This window comes from Aspergillus karnatakaensis, assembly GCF_047715665.1.
Source record: "Aspergillus karnatakaensis strain CBS 102800 unplaced genomic scaffold BJY04scaffold_79, whole genome shotgun sequence".
Taxonomy (NCBI): domain Eukaryota; kingdom Fungi; phylum Ascomycota; class Eurotiomycetes; order Eurotiales; family Aspergillaceae; genus Aspergillus; species Aspergillus karnatakaensis.
Window position 1 is genome coordinate 52,717 of NW_027395791.1, and position 25,425 is coordinate 78,141.

The 25,425-nt window shown below is 52.3% G+C and overlaps 8 protein-coding genes across 8 annotated transcripts; 4 read left to right on the forward strand and 4 right to left on the reverse strand.

The window, feature by feature from the left end:
* Positions 1–3,901: 3,901 nt before the first annotated feature.
* Positions 3,902–8,701, forward strand: BJY04DRAFT_232342 (uncharacterized protein; the record flags this gene model as incomplete). Its single annotated transcript, XM_073719738.1, has 7 exons — positions 3,902–4,623; positions 4,679–5,747; positions 5,787–6,145; positions 6,185–6,197; positions 6,240–7,053; positions 7,093–7,667; positions 7,704–8,701. 7 exons carry the CDS (start codon positions 3,902–3,904, stop codon positions 8,673–8,675), a joined length of 4,524 nt encoding a protein of 1,507 aa, XP_073565437.1. The 3' UTR covers positions 8,676–8,701.
* A 536-nt stretch (positions 8,702–9,237) lies between these two features.
* BJY04DRAFT_223856 (uncharacterized protein) lies at positions 9,238–9,843 on the reverse strand (the record flags this gene model as incomplete). The annotated part of the gene is made up of 1 exon (XM_073717809.1): positions 9,238–9,843. The coding sequence occupies one exon, from the start codon at positions 9,841–9,843 to the stop codon at positions 9,238–9,240; it is 606 nt and encodes a 201-aa protein (XP_073565438.1).
* A 2,471-nt stretch (positions 9,844–12,314) lies between these two features.
* On the reverse strand, positions 12,315–13,835 carry BJY04DRAFT_154592 (caspase family protein). The gene is made up of 6 exons (XM_073708933.1): positions 13,393–13,835; positions 13,299–13,343; positions 13,165–13,240; positions 12,796–13,113; positions 12,541–12,710; positions 12,315–12,437 (listed from the first exon to the last, which is right to left on the reverse strand). The coding sequence occupies exons 1-6, from the start codon at positions 13,712–13,714 to the stop codon at positions 12,412–12,414; spliced, it is 957 nt and encodes a 318-aa protein (XP_073565439.1). The 5' UTR covers positions 13,715–13,835; the 3' UTR covers positions 12,315–12,411.
* Positions 13,836–15,072: 1,237 nt separating this feature from the next.
* BJY04DRAFT_211162 (putative transcriptional activator protein acu-15) lies at positions 15,073–17,334 on the reverse strand (the record flags this gene model as incomplete). Its single annotated transcript, XM_073714361.1, has 7 exons — positions 15,073–15,927; positions 15,982–16,180; positions 16,223–16,347; positions 16,391–16,441; positions 16,486–17,078; positions 17,131–17,179; positions 17,227–17,334. The coding sequence occupies 7 exons, from the start codon at positions 17,332–17,334 to the stop codon at positions 15,073–15,075; spliced, it is 1,980 nt and encodes a 659-aa protein (XP_073565440.1).
* BJY04DRAFT_201466 (NAD(P)/FAD-dependent oxidoreductase) lies at positions 16,976–19,507 on the reverse strand. The gene is made up of 7 exons (XM_073713079.1): positions 19,001–19,507; positions 18,772–18,954; positions 18,513–18,725; positions 17,862–18,467; positions 17,730–17,806; positions 17,131–17,683; positions 16,976–17,078 (listed from the first exon to the last, which is right to left on the reverse strand). The coding sequence occupies exons 1-6, from the start codon at positions 19,202–19,204 to the stop codon at positions 17,518–17,520; spliced, it is 1,449 nt and encodes a 482-aa protein (XP_073565441.1). The 5' UTR covers positions 19,205–19,507; the 3' UTR covers positions 16,976–17,078; positions 17,131–17,517.
* Positions 19,508–19,515: 8 nt separating this feature from the next.
* On the forward strand, positions 19,516–21,748 carry BJY04DRAFT_201477 (MFS general substrate transporter). Its single transcript, XM_073713080.1, has 2 exons — positions 19,516–21,186; positions 21,231–21,748. The coding sequence occupies exons 1-2, from the start codon at positions 19,750–19,752 to the stop codon at positions 21,483–21,485; spliced, it is 1,692 nt and encodes a 563-aa protein (XP_073565442.1). The 5' UTR covers positions 19,516–19,749; the 3' UTR covers positions 21,486–21,748.
* A 337-nt stretch (positions 21,749–22,085) lies between these two features.
* Positions 22,086–23,119, forward strand: BJY04DRAFT_201480 (uncharacterized protein). The gene has a single exon (XM_073713081.1). The coding sequence runs from the start codon at positions 22,378–22,380 to the stop codon at positions 23,101–23,103; it is 726 nt and encodes a 241-aa protein (XP_073565443.1). The 5' UTR covers positions 22,086–22,377; the 3' UTR covers positions 23,104–23,119.
* Positions 23,120–24,034: 915 nt separating this feature from the next.
* On the forward strand, positions 24,035–24,920 carry BJY04DRAFT_223862 (SDR family oxidoreductase; the record flags this gene model as incomplete). Its single annotated transcript, XM_073717810.1, has 2 exons — positions 24,035–24,817; positions 24,876–24,920. The coding sequence occupies 2 exons, from the start codon at positions 24,035–24,037 to the stop codon at positions 24,918–24,920; spliced, it is 828 nt and encodes a 275-aa protein (XP_073565444.1).
* Positions 24,921–25,425: the final 505 nt, after the last annotated feature.

Here is a 25,425-nt window from a genome sequence, read left to right on the forward strand (position 1 = left end):
TCGATATCGCGGACTGAATAAGGCTGGGGTGGCGCTTATTTGACTTTCCTTGATGGTGAATATCTGGAATAGGTTGAAGCGACAATATTTTCTTCTGAGGTATCTTGTGTCTGAGAGGCAACCTCAGGATGACGAAGCCTAACATCTACCCCGGGAGAAAATGAGGCCTGGTTTGGTCATGGAGCGCTTTGGTCGATTTCTTGGTGAGAAACTACCTGAGATAGAACTGAACATCTCAATCGTCGTCATTTAGAAGTCCTTACAATTGTAAAAGTGTCTTCGATATCAGTTGTATATATGCAATCAGGTAGCTAGATTTAGACGAAATTCCTTATTGATGCGAAGTATGTCCTTATTCGGTTTGCTGGGTATCCCGATAGGAATATAGAACGTTCGTACAGCGGTGTCTGGAGATCAAATCGTTCACGATACACTAGTAGGTGGGTGATGGTATGTTCGTAGATTCTGAGAAAAGTATTATATTAGCAACATCACGTATTGAAGAGATATCCTTATGGCTTCGGATATAAACGCTTCGATATCATTGAAATGCCAGTTGAAAGGGTTAAAGCGAAAACCTATAAGAAGTGGCAAGACTTGAGCATAACTTTTTGATGAGGAAGTGTGCAATGAGAAGCAGCCGATTTGAATCTGTGAGATTCACTAGAGCTTGTTGTGTCGTTTGAACCTCATATAGCAGAGACACACTGACGTGGTAGGGGATGCTACCAACCCGTGAGCAACTCCTCCCGTGTAGCTCATATCAGGAAAGAAGTTCAACTGGCAAGAAACCTCAACTGATGTAACAGACGAAAAGGGGTGCGAGAATTGACGCTCTTCGAATGCCTAGAGAAACTCAGCCGAGAAGTACACGCCAGAAGCCAGCTAAAGGGTAAATGCAGACAATGCTCACAAACAATGAAACTTTTCTGCCCCGATAGGACTATTAAATGATGAACCTGCTTGGCACCACTCTCAAGCCCGAAGGATCTTCTAAGTCGTAGGCTTCGACTTCACGGCAAGGGTGCATACGGAGTAGAGGGATCTTCCGTCGGGGAAACACTGGTTCTTCTTCTTTCACATTGTTTCAACTATTGCCGGCCCTCCTGTGCTTGAATGCTCCAACAGAGATGCTTACCAGCATCAAGAGCTCGTGCGCTGTAGAAGAATCCATCTAAACCATGGCACTATTGCATAGATGGGGCCTCATCTAGATAGCTGAGTTCCACCTCGTTCCTTCCTCCGCGCGCGGATACTCCAATAGAGAAGCTTGTCACAACTAAGCCATCGCGCTGACTCAAAATAATCTACAGTTCAATCTTCAAGGCAATCATGTATGGATGGGCTCTCTCCACTCGGGACCTGCCGGGTCCCTATTCAAGATACCAAAGGTCCACCTCGTTTCACCTACCATTACCGACTGGAGAACACTTCACGCAGACGCATGCACACCGATATATTGCGCATCTCGGAATGGAATTATCGTATCTCTCATCGGGAAGTCAATCGGACTACGTCCCGTCCGTCCCACAAGCTTTTGACACAGAGCTGAAGTCTGAGAATGACAAATTGACCCCCTAGTGAGAAGTAATCATGAACTTACAATCCTTCAGCGCTTTGTCCTCCAGCCTTGACACTACAAAGTTCAAACCCAGCGGTCAGCATTAGCTAAGCGGTATACCGCAGCTCACGGCCAGGATCGATGGTCCCCTAAAGTACAGAGTAGTGCGTTGAATTTCCAGGACATCTAACTCTCAGTCCAGACTCCAGCCACAACCGACGGCCCGGAATGCTAAGTCCAGGGCCACATGTCCTTACATCCAACCGCGATAGGAAAAAGAATCTTCAAGAAGGAAGAATAAGCGCCCGAACCGTCAACGGTGGGTACAGTCTACGACGACAGACGGGAAGACAGCGTAGATCTTGCCCCCAGAGGTTATTGCAAAGTTGAAAGAAGCACATGTGAAGACGAAGCTAGTCTTAGCCTTGTGGGCTGTGGATTGCCCTGTTACAGGCTAGTTGAAGTCCGCAGGCGGGGATCCATTATTGATGCCCGGGGTGGGTCTGCCTTGCAGAGTATACAGCCAGCTACGATTAGGGCTATCATGTACGAGAAGGGAAGGGCAAGATCAATAGTTTGCTCTGGTTCGGAGGAAAAGCGATATCTCGCCTGTCGGGCAGACTCCGGGTTGCTAGATCTTCGGAATCTTGAGACTATCCTTACTTGCCATGAGAATGACACTGGGATTGACATTGTCACTGACACTGACAGTTCGATCTCGGAAGATTCGATCAGGGCTACTGATCTGTCAGTATCGCCGTGACGATTGCCTTGCTTAGAGTGCACACTGCAACGGAGTATTTCTGAGGCAAACCATCTATAGGTACTCGACTGCTGCGGACTTACCTGCCCGGATGAATCCTCAGCCCGACAGGGATCGGTACGCTCAACTTGCTCGAGCATATGCCCAAAAGGAACAAGTGGATCGGATTTGATCATGCAGGCTATGGCTGTAACGGTCCTAACGGGAGGCAATATTTATAAGCCCTTAGCCATCAGAAAGACATTATCAGACGTATTGTCCAATAATGTTCCCAGGTGTCTTCTCTAAGAAGTAATGCATCAGAACGTCCATCGTATGATAAACAGATCTAGACCTCGCATTACGTAGACCTTTGATATCGCCTCCTCAAACCCTGGCAGTGGATCTCGCAATCGAGCAGAATGAGGGACCCGAGATCTCACCTACGTTACATCCCACGAAACAACAGGGGAGATAACGACAATCTTGCAGATCAAGACCGAGATAGCTTAGCGAACCGGGCAAAGTGTGTTCGAGAAAAGTCTGCAAGTATGGTTCCTGTCGAAGGCGAGTCGGATCTCTCGAAATTTCCTAATCCGGCGATTCGGGAAGCCGAGACACATAACCGCTATGCACCCCCACCCCGACTGAGCTTGGTATCACGACCTGTGTAGAAGCAATGATTTTCAGATCTACACTGTCCCTTTCTCTCTTTACTGCCGACGAGAATAAAACGGGCGAGATCCATGGACTTCATCTTGATAAGCGAAGGTGCATCACTCTTGGCTGTAACCATACCCTACTTCTTGACTTTGCTGAAACGCCGGACAAGCATGTCCATCAATCCTGGGCGCTCAGCCGTCCCTTATAGATAAGCAATTTCACCAGTGATTGATTTCACGAGGACTTCCGAGCAAACTGACTGGTCAGACACGGGCCCGAGGTTCGCTGATCATCAGCCACACTTTGGACTCTAGTCCGACCCATGGCAGCCCTAAGCCAATTTTTGGGCTGCCTGCTCCACCCCTGACGACAGCCTACATACTGTGCCTGACAATCATCTCTCCATCGAGTCTGATAATGGAGTATACAGACTTTTCTCTCTCTATCAAATTAGGAAAATGAATTATCGCCAAGACTCTCATGCAAGATGTGTCTATGCGCCTTTTGTACTTTCTCTGGTTATGGATTCTATTATGGACCACTCCACTATGAAGAAGAGGACCATGTGAAGGGTCCGTATCAATTTACTGGGTAGCTACGTATGTGCTCGTGCGATTCCGGGCCTGATGCAGCACGGTAGATCGTTGTCTCCAGCGGACAAGGGAGAGAAAATTCTCTGGCCCGGAACGTGGGACATATCTGGCTCGGAACAGAGGACATATATCAGGGTCGAGCCGGCCAGATTCGGACTCGGAATGCAGTCCAGAGCCAATTCCTTCAAACTCAATTGAGGCATCAAGATGCTGCAAGACGAGTTGCAGACGGTGCGCGGCCTTGCCTCGCAGGTATCTGGCTCAGGGTCCGAGACCCTGCAGCGGCTGGCTTCGTTGCTTGATACCCATGCGCACGAGCTCACGCAGCAGCCATGGCTCGCCATGGATATCCTCCGCTGCTACCAGCATCTCTGGCTGAGCCTGCCCTCGACGTCGCGTGACGGACAGGACCCAGCTACGAACGCAGTCATTGCCCGTCTCCGGCAACAGATGAAAGCCGGATATACATCCTTCGCAGAGCTCCTCCGTGACTCTCCTCGCCCAGCCCTAATCGACCCGTCCACAAACACCGAGATCTCATATTCCTCCCTCCGGCGGTTCATACAAACTTTCGACCTGCGGTTGCCATGCCAGGGGCAAGGGAAGAAGCCCAGGGTTGCGGTTATGCTTCCCAATGGGCCGATCCTTGCGCTCGCGTGCCTGGCTATTGCGAATCGGTATACCATGGTCCCAATGGCAAGGACTGTTGCGCCGGAGCAGCTGAGGGCTGATATCGAGGCTGTTCATGCCGATGCGATCTTGATGCTTGAGGCAGATGTGGAGAAGGTTGAGCTTGACGACATACCTGTGTTTGCTCTCCACCCTCAACCAGATCTTACCTTTACTGTCACATCATCTTCCACAACTCCACATGAAGCTGCGCCGGCAACGGATAACAACCCCGACGACGTCGCAATCCTCCTCTTTACCAGCGGGACAAGCGGAACAAAAAAGCTTGTGCCCATCACAACATACAACCTCTTCGCCAGTGCAGTCTTCACAAGAGACAGCGTCGCACTCGACGAATCCTCACGCTGTCTAAACATGATGCCTCTCCACCACATGTACGCCCCTTTACCATTTTCCATTCCCACTCTACCTCATACTAACAACTCCCAGCGGCGGAATGGTCCGCAGCCTATATGCCCCCATGCTCGCGGGCAGCAGCACAATCTGCTGCGCCTCCTTCGACGCAAACCTCTTCTGGGACGTCGTCGAAGCCCACAGCCCAACATGGTACTACGCAACACCCACAATGCACCAGATGATCCTGTCGGAGGCCGAGCACCGCCCTGACGCCGTCAACAAGTCTCTGATCCGGTTCATCTGTAACGCCGGTGGTGGCTTACCCGCGACGCTTGCTGTGCAGCTGCGCGAGGTGTTCCAGTGTGTTGTGCTGCCCAGCTACGGCATGACGGAGTGTGCGCCCATCGCGGCGCCGGAGAAGGATTATGATCTCGGTCGTGTTGGAACGTCGGGGCGCCCTGTGGGTCCTGATGTAGCGATTCTGGATGGTGCTGGTAAAGTATCGAGTACCGGTACGACAGGACGGATCTGCGTGCGCGGATTCCCTGTTTTCCCGGGGTATTTGAGGGCCAAGGGGTTGGATACGAGTGTTTTCGACGCAGCGGGGTGGTTCGATACCGGTGATCTGGGACATCTCGATGGCGAGGGGTATCTTTTCATCACTGGACGAAGTAAAGAGGTGATTAACCGTGGTGGAGAGATTATTTCGCCTCTTGAAGTTGAGGATGCGATTCTTTCCGCGGCGCAGGACGAAGGGAATATTCTCTTTGGGCGCGTCTCGGAGACGTTGGCCTTCTCTACGCCGCATGATGTTCTTCAGGAGGCTGTTGGGGTTGTTATTGTTACCCCAGCTGGGAAGAGTCGGCCTGATCTGAGGCAGATCCATGAAGCGGTGCAGGATCGCCTGCACCAGCCCAAGTGGCCTGCTATCGTCGTGTACATGGATGGCGTTCCGAAGTCGAATAACAAGCTTCAGCGGATTCGGCTCGGACAGCGTCTGGGGATGGAGACCCTCAGTGACTCTGTTCCAATCGCAGAAAGGCATTTCGAGGCTGCTTGCCCGCCGTCTGGAACGGCGTTGACGGTCTCGATCCCGCAGACGAGATGCCTCATTGATGGAAACCAAGTGCAGGAGCATATCGCCCGTCTGGCTGGTACAGAGGTCGTCATGCGGCATAATCCTATTGATGGCTTCCCACAGGCCATCTTTTTCAATCCCTCCTCTGAGCCTCTTCCTATACTCGCAACCCTAATTCACTCCCTTCGTTCGACTGTCCATGGCTACCTGCTTCCTAGCAGTGTCAAGACCCTCCCTATCCCTCTGCCTTTGGATGGCAACGGCTACACCGACGAAAAAGCCATCAACGAAGCCCTCGCTTCTCTCAGCGCATCCGCCGATACAGACAGCCCTCTCTATCGCGTGCGTTCTCTCTTCGCCTCAGCCCTAAACCAATCCATCGACGACACTATCGAAGAAACAGACTTCTTCCTCTCCGGCGGCGACAGTCTCAGCGCCGGAAAGCTCATCTCGACATTACGCCGCGAATTCGAAATCAAGCTGTCTGGCGACGTGCTATTCCTTAATTCCACCGTCGAAAGCATAACCGCAATTGTCGAGCGCTCCCTCGCCGCAAAAGCCAAATCCGATAACGAGGGACCAGTCCCTCTACCCGGCTGCGAAAAGACACACAGCTCCACGAACCCTCTCGTCCTTCTTATCCAGCTTATCCCTATGCTCGTCTTCTTCCCGCTTCGCGTGGGATTGCAGTGGACGATATTTGTGTACATCATGTCCCTCACAGCACGCCGGTTCCCGCTCGACGACATGCTCATCGGGAGACTGATCCATATCGTCCTTGTCGGTCTCGCCGCGCGAATCGCAATCGGCTTCATTGCACCGATTGCCGGAATCGTTTCCAAATGGGCCATCATGTGCGGCCGCTACCAACCAGGCATGTATCCGATGTGGGGAAGCTACCACACGCGGTGGTGGTTAGCACAAAAGGCCGTCCGCATCGCCGGCAAGGGCGTCTTCAACTACTTCGACTTCACGCGAGTCCTCTACTACCGTGCTCTGGGTGTGAAGATCGGTCGAGGCGTCACGATCCACGAACATGCCTCTCTAGGTGAATACGACCTCATCAGTCTCGGTGATGGAGTCGTGTTAGAAAACTGTATCGTGCGCCCCTTCGCGGTCGAACGAAATACCTCCATGCTCCTCTCACCCATCGCCATCGGCTCAAACTCCTCCATCGGTCTCCGCACCGTCGTCGCCCCAGGCTCCATGCTTCCTAGCGACACACACCTCGGCCCAAACAGCTCCAGCTGGGAAACATCCTCCGCAGACCCAGCAAACAAAGACCTCAACTCGAATTCCATCCCCGCGCCGCACTGGCTCTGGAAATTCCTCGTCATCGAGCCCATGGGCTCCCTCGCGGGATTCGCCTTCCGCCTCCCGTGGCTCGCCGGTCTGGTCCCGATCGTCATGCACTACCCGCTCGATGGAGACGACATGCTCCGCGTGACGGTGTACTGGTTCACCGTGCCCAGCCGGATAGGCTGGCATATCCTCGCTCGCGTCATCTACGCCGTCATCGGGCCGATCGTCTGGTTCGCTGCGATCCTCTTTTTCAAAACGATCCTCGATATCGTCTGTGGCCGGTCGAAGACCGGGCCTGTCAGCAAGATGTCCCTGAGACAGAGAGTCCGGCAGGCTGCCCTCTTCCGCATCATCCCCGGTGGGAGTCTCGGTCCGTTAACGCGGCTCATCGGCAAGCACTACGAGCTTGTCTCCGTCGCATTACGCCTGCTTGGCGTGAAAGCAGGAAAGCGAATCTACTGGCCGTCCGTGGGACCCGGGATCCAAGATTTCGATCTCGTCTCTGTCGGCAACGATGTTGTTTTCGGATCGCGCTCGTACCTCGTTACCTCTGATGGCTCGGGCCGCGAGAAGGTGGTGATCGCCGACGGCGCAATGCTGGGTGATCGCGCGGTTGTTCTGCCTGGAGTGACGGTTGGGGAAATGGCGATGGTGGGCTCTGGCTCCCTCCTTCGACGGAACGGCTTCTACCCACCCGATACCGTCTGGACGGGGAGTAAAGGCGGAAACGCAATCCAGTTCCCCTCCGCTGTGACGCCGCCGGGTGGCCAGACCGAGAAGAAAGACCAGCTGCGCGTGAACGTCAACAAAATCGACTCCGGCCTCGGCACCCCCGACGAGAAAGAGGTCGACATGAAAGCGAACAGCATCACCGATAGCAACGCCGGCAGTGTGCAGCGCGACACAACCCGACCCTTCGGTCGAGCCTTCTACCAAGGCCTCGCCAACTTCCGCGTCATCAACATCCCCGGCATCGTCCTATACTCCACATTCATGGTGATCATCTCGACGGTCTGGCGCCTCCTCGGCGTTCTCTCCGGCCTGCTCGTCCTCGCACACGCCCTGCGACAAAACCACCGCGCCTTCGACAACGAATGGTGGCAGCCGTTCTCCGTCTACGGACTCTTCTGCGCGGTCGTCAGCGCCGTCACCTTCACACAGACGATCCTCGGCACGGCCGTCGTGATCCTCACGAAATGGGCGGTCATCGGGCAGCGCACCGAGGGCGCCTACCACTGGGACAAAACCTCCTACAACCAACGCTGGCAGTTCTTCCTCACCGTCGAGGCCCTCATCAAGGATAGCTACCGCGGGATCGGCGTCCTGCCTATGCTTTCCGGAACGGCGTACCTGAATACCTACTACAGACTTATGGGCGCGACGATCGGGAAGGACTGCTCGCTGCTGTCGAACGGCGATCCGAATATCCTGCTTACGGAGCCGGATATGGTGACGCTGGGGGCGAGGGTGGCGGTTGATGATGCGTCGCTGGTGTGTCATTTGAATACGCGCGGGGAGTTTGAGTTGCATCCGCTTGTTGTGGGGGAGCGGAGTGTGTTGAGGACCGGGTCGAGGCTGATGAGTGGGGCTTGTATGGGAAGGGATGCGTGTTTGTTGGAGCATACGCTGGTGCTGTCGGGGGATTGTGTTGATGATGAGAGTGTGGTGCAGGGCTGGCCCGCGGAGCCGTTTGAGGGGGTTAGAGTTTGATTTCGTCCTGTTTGGTCTGATGCATTGGGATGCGACATGATATGATAAAATAGAATAGATGTATAGAGATAGACTTCTTTAAGAAAGGTCAATTCATTGATATATCACAATCACCCCCACTGTAGATAGATATGTACAGTCATTAGCGATAACAGAGAACAGGCAAGATCGAGTCGACTAGACTGAACCGTAGAAGCCAAACCCATATGGAACAAAGTGAGATATAAGGACCGAAACCGTGCCAACGCCGAGGATGCAGCTAATCGATAAAAGGCTGGGACGAGATGAAGAAACAACAGTAGGAAACGCAGTGGTGCTTTTGGTGGTCGGGGTCGAGCATGAACAAGTTGAGTAGGTAAGGTAGGAAGGCAAGGAGCGCAAGCGTGGCCGAAGGAAGGGATATTATGAAACGGCGTTATGGACGATTAAATAGTAGGGAGATGAGCGACATGACAGGTCGATAAAATAGTTGAGGGTGGTGATGGTTCGAATGTTCCTGGCGTCCCTTGCAGGTGGGCGATCATGCGATGGCTGACACCCCCTGCATAAGATTTAGACGCGACTAAATCTGGGTGCTGGAGCCGATGAGGTTCGGCTGGGAGATGCTAGCGCCCCCCGACCGATACTTTGCTTTGCGTTGGGAGAAGCTAAGCGTTGACAGCCTCCGACTCAACCTCCTTAGCGGGCGCATGGGCTCGTCCTCGGGAATGGGCGGCGGCGGGGGATAAGCCGACCGGGTACTGTCGCTATCCGCCGAACTATTCCGCGAGAAGAACCCCGATCCCGACGACGGTGTCACGCTCAATGTCGGGTTGGAGTTATTGTTTTCGAAAAAGGTGGAAAAGGTCGATTGGCGGCGGGCGCGGATGGCGGCGGCGGTGTTGCGGGCGTCCGGTTGCAGGGAGTAGTCTTCTTTGATGTCGTCGAGGGCGCGCGAGAAGCGGACGAAGCGGCGGGGTTTCTCGCAGATGGAGGGCTCGCGTTCTTCCAAACCGTAGATTTGCAGCGGGGTTGAATCGGGGAGGTCTTGGTTTAGAGGTGTTGAGTAGAATCGAGGGTATTTGGGCAGTTTGGTGTGCCGCGGGAGGATGGTCCACGCATGTTGTTGCGGGTATTGGCTGACGGGGCTGTCAAAGGACGACTGTGAAGAGTTGGAGGAGGACAGCATGTTGTGTTTGTTTTATTGGTGTTGATTAAAAATGTACATGTAGTTATGGATAGCGAGTGTGGTGGTGAGTGTGGTGAGTGTGGTGAGTGTGATGACTGGCAGCACTGACCAGATCAGATGGAAAGAATGGTCTGGGGATAAGATAATCTTATTATTATAAGTAGCTACCTGGCTGTCGGACAAGAAAAAGAAAAGGAAGAGAAAACTGGACCAAGGAGAGGGTGTGGAACTGCCGGAGATGCCATCATTCCATCCTGAACCACCGTCAGATCGGTGCTCGCCTTGCTGCTGTTATTTATGGCTGGGGAGCCTGCATGCTGGTGCAGACTCTAGACTCGATGCTATATACACCCGCCATTCTGTATCTTCTCCTGAATGCTCTCGTCTTTCTTCTCCCTATATCTGTAACCGTCTCATCAAGCTGAAATTGCCTCGCCAAGCGATATTGACTGTCTCAGACACTGACTCAAGAGCACAATCCTGAATGACGTGGCGGAGACCCAATCAGCAGGACGCGTCGGGGCATCTGCTCATCAGCTCCGAAGGAGAACGCGGTATAAGAGCAGGGCAAGCGCTGGGGCAGGCAAAGAAAAGCATGGCAGACGTAGAGATTTACAGCTGCAGCTCTGCGCCGTGGTACCCCTGCGGAACCTGCGGAGAGTCCGATCTTCTTACAGTCGAGTACGAGTACGGAGTACTCTGTAATATGTACAGTTGCATTGATTGATTACTCTGGCAGGATTGTACCTGGAATCGCCTTTATTTTGCCTCTCCCTCTCCCTCTCCCTCTCCCTCTGTCTCTGTCTCAACTCACCTCATCTCACATTGATGTCTTGTCTACCTACCCCTGTCATGCTAAAAAAAACGTAGCGGACCTTGCTGTGGGCGGTGGCGCTTCCAAGCCATCGATTTAGAACCATTTAGTGTGTGAAGTGGAGCAAGAGTAAGATTTCGCTTGTTTAGCGCTCGGGGGTCAGCGAGTCTCCTGTCGAGGATTCCGTGGCGTGCTCAAGTTAGCTGCAAGTGAACCGTCAGAAACTGCAGCTGGGAGCGCTAGTTTAGGGGGATGTGGGAGGGATGTCTTGGGATCTCCGCCTTGCACCATTTCCCCAATGCTGGCGAGAGATATTTTCGAGTCTCACCTCATCTCTTTGACAGTTTGACTTGAACTTCGGATGAGGGGGAACTTGGAAGAAAGAAAAGTGGACTGACTGAGAATGAGCCCGAGCATAGCCTCGCACTCCCGACAGGACAGTGGGTGCTGCTGGTATGTGCGTGCGGAATGCAGCATGTTGATTGGGTGGGGAGCGCAACGTCGGACCGAAAACGGAGAACGGGGTGAAAATCGGGAAAATCTATCAGAATCAGGAGTTGTAACTCGCAAAGGTGGATGCCGTTTGATGGGCATACTCAGAGTCCAAGCGGCTGTCGGAGCCGGGGTACATCCATCGTACTCTCTCTCGACTTCGAGTCTCCGGTCTGATCAATCATCAGACCCTCTCGTCCTATATCGGAGGGTTCAATCACAGGAATGAACCTGCAATGCGCTGTCTGTGCGACGGAACGTCTGGCTGGCGAGGTACCACGACAGAGCCACTCATTTTTCGGCTCAATCGATCTGGTTGTACGGACGCATCTGGATTCTAGAAGGCGGCGGAGAGTCCGATTTCCTAGGCAGCCGCATTTGAATCAGCTGATACACTCTTTTCTGTTTCTGTATCAATCCAAGTCCGGGGTAAGGACAGGTTGTGGTTGAAGTTCAAGTTGACCGGTTCAATTGTAAAGACAGACAGTGACGTCACAAAGCTTAACCGCTTTACAGTTCCTGCTATCGCAACTATTGATCGTGGCGTATATTAACCATTGGTTTGGAAAGAGTATACTATTTTACACTATCTACACTACTTACGGTCTCCTCGAAGTGAGACATGTTTGTGAGAAAGTTAGAACCCATGGGTCCCTGCTGTGAGACAGTGATCGGTCCCGACCCTTCAACCATGGTCAACGGGACGCACACGCCAGCTCCGTTTGCAACCCATGTTTCTCTTCAAGATGTGGCTTCCATTCCAGAGATTTGGTTTCTACTGACCAATCAGTGCAGACATCCATTGTCGACTAAACAGCACTAAATACGAAGCTACGCGGGCTAGTTGCATAAGCGTGCTAGTATACGTAGGTGCATACGTATAGTATAACCTCGACTTCTCCTGCACTTGAGCACTCGACTTCCGTACTTTCTGTTCGCCTGCGTACGACTGCACATGCGATTCTAGAGCTATCTTTATCGTTCTTGAGGTTGCTGCGGTGGATATCCCAGGCCACGCAATATACTCGGCCGTAGTACCCGAACTCCGGTAAGCGCCGACGCAGCCCATCTATCTCATACCGATTCTGTTTCTCGTTCAATGCTCCGAAACGCATATTGTCACATTATGTGGTATATCGCACACCACATCGAAATGGCGTGACTCAGTCTGAGGCTGAGACCACTGACGCGGCCTCGGAGTCTGAACCGTTGCGGATCCCCCACAACCCGCTCTCTTCTCCATCCTATACAATTTCTTTCCTTCACATGACAAACAACAAATTGGTATCTACCCGGAAATTAGCCTTTTGTGAAAATGGCAGTATACCATGTCTTGAGTCTCCCAGAAAGCCGAGTGATAAGTCGGATGTGACCGGGATGAGTGGACTCACCTAGTGGATGGCTACAACTCAACTGCGGCTTCTGCGTGTACTTCCCCTCCAACTCCGCCCGGATCAGGTTCAGCAGCTGCACATAGCTCAGGTTCGGATGGCGCTGCAGAACCTTGATGAACGCCCAGCTGAGCGCCCCGCGCGCTTCGCCGTCTTGGAATGTGTCCGCGCTGCAATTACAGTCCCTAGTTAGCGTCTCGTTTCCTTCACTAGATAAAATAGGTAGAGTAGACTGTTCAAGAGGAGGGTACGCACGAAGTCTGATCATCCTTCGATCCCGAGAACATCACCACATCCGCGGGCGACGTCTTCGTGCGCATTGTGCGTCGTCTCGCCGAATCGCCAATCGCAGCTTTCTTGAAGAACCCGATTGCTGTCTGAGCGACGCCACTGAGGTCGCCGCGGCCGTAGGAGGTGATTGCGCTGAAGAGATCGGAGGCCGCTTCTTTGGCGAGGTTGGGTTCCTTGAGTATGCCTTGCGTTGAGTAGACGTAGGGGAGGTCGAGGGCGGTGCCGGAATGGCAGGAGTCAAAGACGGCTGTTAGTCGGACGCCGGGTTGCAGGGGGCGGACCCTGGTATAGTTAGTAATGTAGCGAGGGTGGAAGAGGGCGAAGGGGACGAACATGATATCGTGCATCTCGTCGTCGACGATGTGGCCGGCTGTGCGGTAGTCGACGGGGTAGATCACGTCATCAAAGCCTGAGTCTGTTAACCGTCTCATTCTCTCTAGGTAAAAGATGAAGGGGTAGAAACATACCATCATCCTCATCGCCATCTAGATCCGGAGTACGCCCGCCGTGCCCTATCGTACGTCAGTACATTCCCATAACCAACTCAATAAGAAAACCAACCTGAAAAATGAATAAAAAGCGAATCGTTCGGTTGCGCCCCCGCAACAAGCCACTGCATCGCTCTAAGAATATTCGCCTTATTCGGCACACTCTTTGGATTCTGCTGATCATCCGTTAAGATGACCATATCCTCGCGCCGATACCCATGCCGCTCATGCAGGAACGCCGACACATTCGTCACATCGTTGATACACCCCTGCAGCTGATTCGGCTGCCCAAAGTAGTTGATTCCGATTAGTAGCGCGCGGCGCCGCCCTGTACATGCCGAGTACTGAAACTGATAATTTGAAGGCGCGCCGTTGCCGAATTGCTGGAAGCCCATTGGGGGGCGGGGAGGGAGGTTGGGGTTGGGACTGGGGGCTGGGCTCGCGTGAGGGGCCCATGATGTTGGGGTGTGTGGATGATCTGGGATGGTTAGTTTGGCTGGAAGACTGTAATATTGGGGTGGTACCTGGGTAGTCTCTTGCGTGAGATGAAGCTGGCCGGGGTGGTAGTGGCGGTGTACTATATGGCGATGGGGTATATCGGGGGTCTCTTGGATCAAGGTGGTAATTTGGCTGTTGGTAATGGTTTGGTGGGGGGTAATTTGGAGGAGGATATTGTGGGCTGTGACTGTTAGTTGGCGACTTGGATGAGGCTCAAGAGCAGCGCACCTGTATGACTGCGGCGGAGGCGGGTGCGGCCATTGTGGAGGGCCGTTCCAGCTCGACGGGCGAGGCGGCGGCGGCGGCGGCGGAGGTTGATGGTAATAGTACATTGATTATCGCCTTCCTGTACAAAAAAGGTCCTTGTATTTGCGACAGGTGAATTTGCGGTGAGGTGGTGTTAGAGAGGCTGCGGTGCTTATTCGAGCGGAGATCCCTCGGCTATTATGACCAGGGTTGTGGAGAGCACAGCACAAGCTTAAACGTCGGTGGAAACCCTGCTAGTCTGAGTCGCGCAATGCAGAGTTAGAGACAAGTAGGAGAAATATATTAAGAAAAGTGAAATTTCCAGGATGTGAGACCGTTAAAGGTTGCGCTGGCGGGCGTTCCTGAGCGCAACAGGGCTGGCTGATGCCTACAGATTACACAATTTGATTGGCCAAAATGAGAGTAAGCGGGGACAAAAATCAAGGCTCCATCCGTAGGGCAGACGAAACAAAGACGTTGGTGAGCATGATTCATCTCCGGCACTCTTCCGAGCCTCTTAGCAGCCTCGTGGCAGGCAGTAGCATTCTACAGTACCTTGGATCGGGTCTCGGCACTGCTTTATCATAGGGCTGATTCGCAAACTTTTATGTAGACTTCAGAATGTTCCGCGATTGACTTTATCGTGGGTCAAACGAGGGGCATAGAACCACAGCAATAGCTGATTAATGTCAGAAGCTGGACAACTGCCATGCTGAAGAGATGGTCGGTCACTGGTCATTCAGCCCCGAGCTGAGAATTGAAAAGCATTGATCGCCGGGCAACCCATGCCCCTCACTCCGTCATCTCCTCCATATGCACCTCTTCTCATGCTTACCCAATACTATCATAGTGCCAACTTTCTTGCGCCTTTCCATTGCCACCGCTATCATCACATTACCATGAGGACCGGGTAATCGGAAACGAACCAAGTCACAGTGTAGGTGCATTTCCGTAGGACATAAATGCTTCCTACTAGAGGTAGAGCACCCCGGACTTCTCCATAGGCAAATTAAATAGGCCCATCACCACCAAAGGCTCCCACAAAGCTCGTTAGTAGTGTATCGAACCCCTCCGCCATCCCCATATTAGTAACATGTGCCATCCACTCCATCAGCTCCTGATCACCCTCGTTCTCCGACTGCGAGGGTGCAATCGGTAACGCCCAGCTCTCTGCCTTTTCGTCCATCATCATCATGGTTCGGTTCGCGAGCATCCCGAAGATATCCCGGTAGGGTGCCGCCGCATCCCACCGTTCTGCCATGATTACCAGCACGATTGTGCAGTCCGTACATGTACTACTCACTTGGCCTTGTCGGTAGGCTTGGCGCGCGGCAGGTGAAGACCATAAGCAGTGGAGGTATGTTAGCCCTGCTAGAAAAAGCTCATGAAGCGCAGTCCATGTATAACTCATTGTCTTCCCGAGGAACTGACGCCGATAGCTGTGGCAAATGCTCTCTGCGGCCTGTAGTGAGTCAAAGAAGACACTGTCCGGGGCTGTCTCCCGATGATCGGCGATTTGCACTCGGTAAAGCTGGAGAATTGTGTAGTTGTACTCTAGATTGAACCAGTCATCGGTTGAAAACAAAGATAGAGCATCTCCCGAAGAGGATGTTGTTGGTATATTGGCGCGCCACTCCTCAATCTCTGTGCGGAGACGCGGAATGTGATAATTCTGGTCATGTTCGCCTGGGCAACATGGTGAGCTGTTAGAGTACAGGGTGCTATGTATGCGAGCGAGAAGCCGCCGAATACGAAACGTGTGGATAGCTTTGGTCACGACGGTAGGTGCATCCGATGGAAGAGTCCGTGCTATGCCGTGGATTCCAGTATCTGTGATACCAATATCGTCGATGTCCGTCGGATACTGCTCGCACCATCAGAGACGGAGGTTTCAAGAGATATTCGTGGAGTTACATACCTCTGCATCAACCTCCTGGTGGGGTATACCTTGAGGCCGACCAAGCATAACGGCAGCTTGTGATTCCATAGCATACGCGCACCAAAAAGCTCTCTTTTGCAGCTCAAGTTGCAGTGGACTAGCTTTGTACCTCAAGCGTTTTGAGCTGCAATGGTAGCCAAGATCGATACACTGTCGGAGCGCTAGACCCGCCAGTTTCCTACATCTATGAGCGAAGACCTCTCTCGGTTGCTAAACATACCAGTGTGAGGTCCCTATAGAGGATCGCAGAGAGTATACCGCACAGCACAAGATTGCCTGTATTGTCTCTAGATTTTCACGCAGAAGTATATGGTCAATATACATCTGAGCCGAGATATACAGGCGCTAACACTGTCAGCTTGGCCGATCACCGATTTGTTCTACTCACCCTTGCAGAGTACCCCGAGGTAGGTATAAGTAGGGCACCAATAGCATATACCTGAACCATTAGCACCGAAATAAATTAGAGACCCGCTGACAAACCATATTCAGGAAGAATAACGGAACAGGATCGAACATAATCTCAGCGTTAGTGGACCCTAGCATCATCTGTTCCCATGCCCGAAACGTTGGCTCATGTAAAAAGGGATAGTGAGGGTGAGCATGACGAAAATAAGCATCACTCAACGTGATGGCAATCTCAAACTCGGGTAACGAGCATGGTGTGTCTTCTTCCGTTTGGCGAGGTGCATCTACAGTATTCGGTCGAGGCAAGACAACCTGACGGAGTGATGAATTGATTAGTCGTGCAAAAGCAAACGTCGAAGAGGACCCTAGATAGTGAGGCTCTGCGCCTGCTGCACTGAGACTTAACAAGCCAACTTTTGACGCTAATCCGTCCAGCTCGTTGGGCTTCTCGTCGTCTGCGTGGGCTTTGGATACGGTGGATGGTGTATCGGGCTGACGTTCGGTTGTGGGGTTTAGAGTCGGAGCATGGTGTGGCGAAAGGTGGTCATTTGCTAGATCCGGCCGGTACTGTTTGAGGACATTCTCTAGGTAAGCCACGCGCTGCTCCAAGGTTTCGAGATAATTCCGCGGATGTTGCCTTCTTGTTGACGGATCTTCCACCAGGCAAACTGCGTCGGGTTAGTAGTAGAAAGACTTGTACTCATGCTCAGGTGTACTGACCTACACCCCACCGACGGCAGTTTTCACAACCAGAGGTTCTGTCATCGCACTGCAGCTCTTTTAGTGTGAATTGTTGTTTTGAAGACACGTGCATACCTTAAGTTTTCTTTCTTTGCAGTGGACACAGGCAATCAACGTTCTATTACTAGAGCGAATCCGCTGTGTCCCTTGTTTGTTTTTGGAAATCCCTGAGGTCGGAGGCATAGTGACTTGATAAAGTCTGGGAAGCTCTACAACACTCTATTTATGTCACTTGCTTGACTCACTCACGTGCTCACTTCCTCGATAACGCTTTCTTACTCCAACTACCTAGACTACCCCACATACATCATCATCATCATCTTCTTCTTCATCATCTACCAGGTACAGTTTCATCAAATCACCCTCTTAAAGGCGGGATTTGACCTTTCCACCTTCCTCAATCACCTGCTTCAGCCGATTGATCCGCGATGGAGTGATTTGGTATACATCAGGAAGCTTCGTCTCTGCCCACGAATCCCCTGCCATCAACCTAACTAATCCTGGCGCTGCAGTGAAGATGCGCGCCATTCCACTATCTTCTTCAGTATCTGATCGCATTTGACAAGGGGAAGACTCACTGTCCATGATGGCCAGCACATATCCATTGGCCCGGTAATCCTGGCAATTCTCCTACAAACGGCACGCCATCTGCACTCTTAAAAGAGTTAGCTGTGTTCAACTCCACAACCCTCTAGTCGAGCAGAGCTTACCAGTGCTATAATGCCGCTCCAGCTGTGGTTGTCAAATTGCGCTTTCCACCCATTGATCTGGGACTCTGCAAACGTTTGGACAGCTTCTGTCACCGACTTGAAGCCTTGCAGACCATCATCTGTGGCTCGACTGGGATTTTCTTGCACCCATCTCTCGAATTCCCGCTGGCCAGGATTGCTGCCGCCAAAAAGAACCGAGCCTTCTTGATCACTTCGAGGATTGATACTGAACAAGCCACCGTCTGGAAGGAGGACGCCATATGAGTTCTTGAGACCTCCGGAGCCCACCAGGTTCACTGGTGGCTTGATCCGATCGCACATGTGCGGCGTAGGGCTGATTATTCCGCGTAATGACGGCTCAAGTGCAGAGCTATATGCATTCGTTGCGTGGACGACCCGTGAGCACTCAATATCGCCGCGATCACTCCTCACAATCCACTCTTCTGGAGAGTTGGAGGACTGAGTGACTTGGCTGACCCTCGTGCGGGTCTGAAGGTTCACTCCCTTCTTCAAGTTCTCTCGCATAACATGTGCCGTGAGCTTCCACGGGTAGAGAGTGGAAGCCGGCCAGGCGTAGCAAGCCTGTGCATCCTTGATTTGTGATATCTATACTCGTCAGTTGTGAGTTGCGAGAAAGTTTACGACACCAACCTCTTGCGCCTTTGTAGGATCATGTGTGACAGTGATATGGTCGACCTTGCCACCAACAGCTTTATACCGCTCGAAATTATTCTTCGCTGTGGCCGCGACCTCTGGCGTTACTGGGACATCAAGCGTGTCACCCACCCAGAGATCACAGTCGACATTATTTTCGCGGACATATCGCACCAACGCAGACCATGTGTCTTGCTCATTTTGGAGAATCTGCTACATGTGAGCGTACGGATCAGCGCATCCAAAATGATCTCACCTTGAGTGCCTGCTCGGTCCCAAATGCTTCCTCATATGCAGTAAAACCGCGCCACTGGTCCGGCTTACAGTGCCCGGCATTTCTGCCGGTCGCCCCAGAGCAGAATTCGCGAGCCTCGAGCACAACCACGCTCTTACCCGGCCAGGCTTCGGTAGCATATTTAGCGACCAATGTTCCGGTCATCTGGACATGTTAGCCGATCTGCAGAGTTTTATTGACCTCAACCTACACCCGAGCCAATGATCACTATGTCAGCAGACGAAGGCAGCTCCGGGGTTGTGCGATGGTAGAGTAATGGATCGCCTTGCACGCCCCCAAGCCAGTATGATAACGAGTACTGACCCTCTTTTGGGAAGCCGAATCGCTCAGGGCGGGCGGCATTTCCTGCGAGGGATTCTTCGACGTTTGGAGCGGTTGTTGGTCCTGGCGACATGATTACTGGCGATCGGTGCTTGGCTGCCTTGGAGAGGGTTTGAGGCGTCTAATATTGAGAATTGAGAGACTTGGGGTACGGTACCCCTCCACCAAGCACGCAATGGCTGCCTCCACCAAGTTAGTACTTGACCTGCACTATACAGCCAGTCACCCTCACTCGGAACGACGCCAACTCGCAACTTTAATCTTCTCTCGTCAGTTCTCTGCAACGCCCCTCAGCATGCACGAAGATATCTTCATCCCTTCAGTCAAATTATTGGTGGAATGAGCCTGGTGGAGATGTGCTTGCCTCTTGATTGGCGGGTCGTGCCGACAAGTTGGAGATGCACCTATCTCCGAGATAACATCAAGCTCTTTGGCGCCGGAAATCGGGTGAAATCACTGGTCACTTCTATCTGCTCAAAGCAGCCTTTCTGGAAGCTGCCACCAATAGAGGTGGCCTTTGATTGCTTTAAGTGAGTATAATTATCCACTGTTATACCACCACTTCCTTCATCTACATCCCTACACGAATATCCATCTTGCTACATTCGAGGTCTCGCAATGGATTCACAGCAAGACACTGGCGGCAGTAGCATGTGGCCACCTGGTACAGTACGTCTTGAAGAAAAAGGCGCCTCCGCAGGACAAGACCTGATCCTCCAACCCCGACCGACTGACGACCCTAATGACCCTCTCAACTGGCCGCTATGGCGCAAATACCTGAATCTGGGCCTGGTCTGCTTCTGGGTGGCAATGGTTGCTGAATTCATCAATGCCCCGACTCCAACATGGGGGCCGATGCAAGACGAACTAGGATTCAGCTACGCAATACTGAACGACAGTTATGCGGCTGGCTGTGCTGCTCTTGGAGTTGGTTCCGTTCTCCTCATCCCGTTTGCGCTCAAGTTCGGACGTCGACCTCTATACATCTTCAGCACGCTCGTACAGTTTGGGGTGAGCATATGGTCTGCTAAGATGCGCACTGTGGTGGACCTTATGCTCATCAATATATTCCAATGCTTCTTCGCTAGTCTGGCTGAAAGTATTGTTCAAATGACCATCGCGGATGTCTTCTTCGTCCATCAGCGTGGGAGGATGAACACGCTCTATGTCTGGGTGTGGCTCCTCTCTTCCTATTTAGGACCACTGATTGCGGGTTTTGTTGCGAGTGGGCAGGGTTGGAGATGGGTCTGGTGGTGGAATGCAATCATATTTGGTGTTTCCATCTTTGCTGTCATTTTTGGGTACGAAGAGACTAAATTCTCTCCCTTGATGATCTCGACTCAGGATGATGACGATGCCATTGCTGGTGAGCCCTCCGAAGGGCAAATAGAAGTTGGAATGAGCAAGTCGGGCGACAAAGATATCGACACGGCGAAGGATACCTGTTACCACGCGGCATATCCGACGATTGAAAACGCAGTCGCGCATACTGTTACTGCTGTCACGATAAACCCGAACATCCCACGAAAGACATATTGGCAACGCCTGACCCTCACCACTACCACCGCCTCTACTGGCGCAGACTCGTTCATGCGTCACATGTACCAACCTCTCATACTTCTAGCCACAATACCAGCAATCGCCTACGCAGCACTCGTCTACGGCATCCTAGTAGGACTCGGCGATGTCATGTCAACAACCATGTCTACATTCCTTCCCGAAACGCCATACAATTTCTCCTCCGACCAAGTCGGCCTCATGCATCTACCTCGCATGATCGGCGTTACCATCGGCGCACTCATCACAGGTCCCTTGAGCGACTGGTGGATCGTCTATATTTCACGTCGCCGCGATGGCATCTATGACCCGGAGACACGACTGTGGTGTGTTATTCCGTTCCTCCTGTTTGTGCCTGCGGGCGCGCTACTCTTCGGCATTGGGTTGAACAATCACCTGCCGTGGCCGATTATCGCTGTTGGTCTGGCTCTGTATAATATTGGGGTTACACCAATCAACAGCCTTATCATCACATACCTGACGGACTCGTATAAAGATGTAAGTGCCCTAACCCTATTCTTTGGGCATACTGACGGGAGCAGATTATTGGCGACGCATTGGTAGGCGTGACGCTGATCCGGAATGCGTTCAGTACGGCATTCATCTTCGCTCTTACCCCGTGGGAAGATAAGATCGGGATCAAATGGGTCTTGGTTACGATTTTACTTATAGCATGTGCCATTCTCTCGCTTTTTGGTGTATTCATTCGGCATGGAAAAGTTTTTCGGGAGAAGACTGCGGCGCGGTATCAGTACTATGCCCTAAGGCAGTATAAGGAGAGGTCTTCTCTTAGCTAGACTCACTTTGTCTTCTATCTTCCTTCTGCAAAAATGCAATCTTCATCCAAGTGGTCGCACCTGCACATTTGGCGGACAAGGCTGAGCGCTTGGTATAGCGCAGCCCTGGGTGACTAAGTCATTATTCAGGATTACAGAGCCAAAATCCGAATAACTGTGCAGTAGAAGTCAACTCTAAATCAGATCTATTATCTATTATTCAGAGATTACAGACTCAGATAGCTCTTGGCAGCTTGTGCAGGGTCTTATGAGATGATCCATATATCAGGGTGGTCCCCATAACCCCGTAGCCCACTGTTCCTTCGACCAAGATCTATAACCTACAATCCAACCATGGCCTCAGCAACAACAGAACCAGCGCCGGCTCCCCCGCCGATCATGATCTCAACCCCAGACTCAGACCTTCTCTTCCCAGCAGAAACAATACCAACCTCTCCATCCAACGCATCAGCCCTTGCCTACATCCCCGCTGAATTCATCCCCGACCCTGACGCCCCCAATCCAACCCTCCTCGCCATCCACCCTTGGGATCTCACAACCCCAATTCCCATCTGCGCCGAACCCCCCATCTTCTACGACGCATTCGCACAAGAGTACTACCTCTTCACAGACTCCGGAGCGCTACTCATCCACAAAACACCGCAAGTCGGCATCTCCAAAAAACAAGCCCGGAGGTATCTCTACGATTTCCCGGATCAGAATGAGGCCGTCACGCTGTTTAACGAGGAGCTCAAGATCCCGAAATCCTCTACCCCGCTTTTGTCAGATCGGGATGTGATATACCATGCGGTGCATGACTCGATAATTGTAAAGAGAAATACAGGGAATACGAGTCTGTTCTGCTTTTGCGTGGACAAGGCGATGCAAGACCCAAACTCGGGGGTCATCTTCCATGAGGGCTTCATGGCGTTTCTCAGGCCTGGGTTTAACCATCTACGGGGACATGTGTGTGAGGAGGTCGAGTACTGTATGTCTTCTTTGCTTACCCAGTAGGAGCAAACATAATACTAACATTCCCACAGACGGCGACATAATCTACTGCCGCGCCTGCCCCTCCTACCGCACAGCCCTACCAGTTTCTTCCTCACCAACAACATCAGAACCCCAAATCGACCCGGCAACCTGCCTGACCAAACACACCGTCACAACCACCGCCCCGCGCTTCCTCGGCCGCATCATCATGCCCATCATCGTCTCCCGCCACCTGCTCGCGAAATGCCTCGAGCCAGGCACGACAAACTTCAACATCGCCCGTGCCTACAAGGTCCTCGGCGAGTGCTTCAACATGCTTGACCTGCGGAGCATCAAAGTCCCGCAGGCAGATATGGTCGCGAATCTCGTAAGAGATAGTTTATTCGTGGATGTCTCTGCGGGGATTGGCGGGCAGGGCACGCAGAGGGTGGACGGGGCGAGGCAGATTGCGAGCTGGGGCAGGTTCTTTAATATCTCCGAGAGTGATGTACCCCGCGATCAGGGGTTTACTTGTGGACGGGGAAGGGGGAGTATCAGCGGGAAAGGGGCTGGATCTGGATCTGGCACGGTAGCGACAGCGAAGGGGAGTGTGGGGGTTGCGGTTGGTGCTGGAATTGCGAGCGTGGCGAGTTTGATATCCGGGTAGACGGTATATTGTGAGCTCTATCGTGGGTTTGAGGTAGATTAATGTATAATGATGGCTTTTGTCAACGCTCATTCAAATTAAATGTACTCGAAGATATCTTTATGATCGAGAGACCGAGGGCCTGTCGTGATACACGCAGATAAAGCACTATTAGGTATACGTACAGAGAATACAAGGACACTTCACCGGCCGTTCCTTCCGAGCTATAACAGCGCCCGGCCCCAGGAAGGTGCCACCATGCCTCGTGCTTTCCTAATTGTGTAGCAGGAAGGTACGACCGAGTCCGCCAAGTCGCTCCTTCCCTTTTATATGGCATGACTCAAGAGGAAGGTGCGACACGCGCGCATCCTCGTCTCTTTAGGCAGGAGCGCTTAGAGGAACAAGCTTGGAAGGCACGATCGGTTGGTTTGAAGCTGATGGTTGCCATAGCATCAACAGCTCTAGGTGCATATACCCTTGATATGAGCCTTTAAAGAGCTGTTATCATGCTCATATAGTGACAGAGGAAGGTGAGCTTGAGGTGGCATAATTCAGTCCTTTAAGGCATCCCAGTTCCTGAAATTTGCGTTGGAATGCCTGTGGTTGGGTGGACTGATGCGTCGATTACCCTCCTCTCTGGATGTAGTCCCTCGCCGCGCTCTCAACCATTTGCTTGCGCACCCTTACTTACAACCACATTCCGTAACATCTTCGTTATGCTTCATAAAGCAATCTCGCGAGGGAAGCCTCTGCTTTTGATGACCCCATCGCCATCTCCGAGGATTGCTCCCGCCAGCCAAGGTTAGGCGCCCTACCCGTCTTCCACCTGCAGGATGGCTGGCGACACGTTTTAAGGCCAGCCGGCAACGTAAAAACACTCGAGTACCCCTAATATCGAGACACCCAGCAGCTTGAACAGCACTGCCATCCATCCTCCAAGAACCAAAACACCATGACCCAAACAGTCCTCATAACCGGCTGCAGCGCCGGCGGCATCGGCTCTGCGCTCGCCCTCGAATTCCATAAAAAAGGCCTGCACGTCTTCGCAACAGCACGCTCGCTCTCCAAGATGTCGCACCTGCAGTCCCTCCCCAATATAACCATCTTGGAACTCGACGTCACCAACCAACCCAGCATCAACGCGGCCGTTGAGACCGTCCGGAAACAAACAGACGGGAAGCTCGACATCCTCGTCAACAATGCCGGACAGTCGATTGTCTACCCGGCACTCGATACAAACCTCCAAGACGCGAAAGGGCTCTTCGACGTTAATTTCTTCGCTGCGATAGCTATCACGCAGGCTTTTGCGCCGCTTGTTGTTCCGAGCAAGGGTGCAATCGTCAATATCTGCTCGATTAACGGCGTCATGCCGGTCCCTTGGTTCAGTGTATATAATGCCTCGAAGGCAGCGCTGGCGAGTTGGAGTGAGACGCTACGGCTTGAGCTTCAGCCGTTTGGGGTGAGGGTTGTTTCGCTGATTACTGGGAGTGTGGTCACGAATATCTTGTCTCAGGGTGATGTGACGCTTCCTGGGGATTCGTTGTATCATAAGGCTAGAGACGAGATTTCGAGAAGAGCGAGTGGCGGAGATAGGCCGAAGAATAGTATGCAGCCGGAGGAGTTTGCGAGGGCTGTTGTGGGGGATGTGCTGGGGGGGAAGGCCGGGGCGGTTTGGAGGGGACCATTGGCGGGGACGGTGAAGGTTGTGACGGCTTTGACGCCGGGTTGGGTTGTGGTAAGTTTTACTCTGTGGCATTGTGAGTCCGAAGGTGATGATGTTGATGAGCTGGCAGGATAATATACTGAAGAACGGAGTGGGTTTCGATAAGTTGCCTTGAGCGGGCCTTCGCTTGTGTATGAGAACAGAGACCGATTCCTCGGGGCTTCTGGGGTTTCTGTATCAATGCCTTCAGTGGAATTTGAGAAAGCGCATTTGCTTTGCTTCGTCAAAAAGAGTCTCAGGAGTAACTCGAGTTTTGAGATCTACTGCCGGCTATAGAGCTCTCGGGTATGGATCTCAGGGAGTATATGCTTAAGCCTGCTCCATAACCTCAGCGTTGATGTGAGCTGGGATCAGGCAGTAGTCTTTAAGTAGAACTACAACGTGAATTGTTAAAAACTGTATTGTTCATATTTGAATGCGCGATATCAGTCACACGCTCAGCAGACACCTCACATTGATCGGGAGAGACTCGAAAGCGATGTCAATGCACGACAATGAGCGAGTCGACGAAAGTTAGATTAAGGAATAAATTTGCTATATTTGGTCTGGAATCTGGAGATCGCAACCAGGCATCGCGAAGGAGAACATAGAGCGCCGAAACCTTTATGGATTACACGCCA